General features: G+C 40.5%; 1 protein-coding gene across 1 annotated transcript in view; it reads right to left on the reverse strand.

Annotated features, from left to right (window-relative positions):
- The window catches only part of LOC144975472 (proton myo-inositol cotransporter-like), a 124,511-nt gene that overhangs the window by 13,230 nt on the left and 108,781 nt on the right, over positions 1-2,500 (reverse strand). The window contains exon 4 of the mRNA XM_078919590.1: positions 156-315. Coding sequence (XP_078775716.1) covers positions 156-315 — 160 coding nt within the window. The remainder of the gene's footprint in view (positions 1-155; positions 316-2,500) is intronic.

Raw genomic sequence — 2,500 nt, forward strand, 5'->3', positions numbered from 1 at the left:
TACTCTTGGGTGCTTTTAATTGTAATTCTAGAACTTTTCACTATTCCATTTTATTCCTTTTTTGCTGGCACTGATATAACCTAAAAGTGTTGCAAGCGCCGCAGAACCCTTTTTAAAAAAACAACAAAAATAATAAAAATTGCGGTCTGACTTACCTCCATCCATTCTTCTCATCTGAACCAAAGACTCCGTCTACCAGGTTGGCCACAAACTGACCAAAGGCTACCATGGCAATGTTGGTGGAGACCAGACTCCCCCTGGCGTACGACGGGGAACATTCGGCCAGATACATGGGGATGGTGGTGGACGTGAGGCCTGGAGTGGGAATGGATATGTTGTACAGTCTGTTAGTTATAATAGTAACAACAACGATGATGATGATGATGATGATGATGATGATGATGATGATGATGATGATGATGATGATGATGCTGGTGGTGGTAATGATAATAATAATAATAATAATAATAATAATAATAATAATAATAATAATAATAATAATAATAATAATAATAACAACAACAACAACAACAACAACAATAATAACATTATGATGGCGATGTATCATCGGGTCGCATTTGTCTACTGTCTTATGACAAGGTGGTGTTGTCTTGAACCATTATATAACAACCTGTAACACACACACACACAGACACACACACACACACACACACACATAAAAACATATGAAGGTAGGGACAAAGCACGGCGTCTGTTGTCTCAATAGTTAATATTTTGCCCCAACATTTTTTAGAATCTTTTTTCAAAGAAAAGTATGTGTACATAATAAAAGATTTCACGTGAATTCAAATTTATTCGTGCGGCTATGTGTTCAAGTGGTATGACACTCGCTTTCGGATCGGATGGTCCTGGGTCGAGCCTCGCTCGGCACATAGTTGAGTCCTTGGAAAAGGCTCTTTACTCACATTATCTCACCGTACTCAGGTGTAAAATGAGTACCTGGCCGTTAACAGCGTTGTCTTTGTCGGAAAAAAAAATCTAATACCGCCTAACAGGCGTCATGTTTCGTTCTTAAATGTTAAGTGTTGCTGTTGGGACCCCTTTGAGCTTTGAGCACATTTAGTGGATATCCCGTTATATAAAAAATATCAAGCTCAATTCAAATTTATTCAACAACCATAAATCAAAGACAATCAACCAATCAGAATACATCTAGATCGTCATGACTGTATGTGACGTCACGTCATTCATCGTTCAGGACTTGCAACGGGGGGGCTTGGTGTTGTTGGTTCGTTAATTGGTTTGTATGTTGGTGTGTTTGTTGTCCGTGAGTAAATTGGCCTAGTGTGTGTTTATATGTTTGTGTGTTCGTTGACCGTGTTTACATTGGCCTCCACTTTCAGAACATGGAAATCGTCGTCCAAGAAAATGAAGGAATGGCAATTGAAAAACGAGGAAAAAGAAATTCAATTGAGAACATGTCGCCTGTCAATTCTATTTTAGTGAGGGCATGTCCAGACACACACACACACACACACACACACACATACACACATACACACACAAGCACACGAGCACACGCATAGAGATAGAGAGAGAGGGGGAGAGAGAGAGAGAGAGAGAGAGAGAGAGAGAGAGACAGACAGAAAGAGACAAAGAGAGAGCGAGAGAGAGAGGGGGAGAGAGGGAGAGATAGAGAGAAAGAGGGGGAGAGAGAGAGAGGGTGAGAGAAAAGGAGAAGGATATATATAGATAGAGAAATATAGAGAAGAGGAGAGAGTAGAGAGAGAAAAGAGAGATATATAGATAAAGAAATAGAGAGAAGGAGAAAGAGAAAGAGAAGGGAAGAGATAGAACGAGAGAGAGAGAGAGAGAGAAAGAGAGAGAGAGTGAGAGAGAGAGAGAGAAATGAGAGAAGGAAAGAGAGATATATAAAAAGAAATAAGTAGAGAGATTATAGAGAGAAAGAGAGTAATCAATACGGGAAATCAATACTCTACTCTCACCCAGCACTCCCAAAGTCAACATTTAACACGGCGTCCTTATGTTTGACCCTGCCGATCGCTCCAAGTGGCCAGTGTGAGATAAGCGATAGCCGTCGAGAACAGAAAAATATTCACACATTATATATAGCCCATAATAATATTCCAGTCTCTCAATTGACTTCGCTTTTGGACAGTTAAATAATATCTCTAAATTTACAATCCAGTAGTATGGATGGATTTAAAAATGCATGAGTGTTAACCAGAAGCCCTACAGTTCGAACCCCAGGCGAGGAAGGTTGGGGTTTACTGGGAGTGTGGGGGGGGGGGGGGGGGGGGCCCTGTGTAATCCTATCAGACAATATATTTATCGAATATAACGGATTTTCACCAAATCCACCTTCATTGCATGCCAACTAGCCAGATAGAGTAGTGTACTTTGTGAGCACTAATCACAATGATGTCACACACTATTGGATTGGAACGCCGTCATCACGATGAATCATTAAATAACTCGCCTGGTAACACAAAGATTTGAAAGTGCACAGAACCCAGGG

This window comes from Berghia stephanieae, chromosome 6 (genome assembly GCF_034508935.2).
Source record: "Berghia stephanieae isolate SIO BIC M18660-M18661 chromosome 6, UCSD_Bste_1.3, whole genome shotgun sequence".
NCBI lineage: Eukaryota > Metazoa > Mollusca > Gastropoda > Nudibranchia > Aeolidiidae > Berghia > Berghia stephanieae.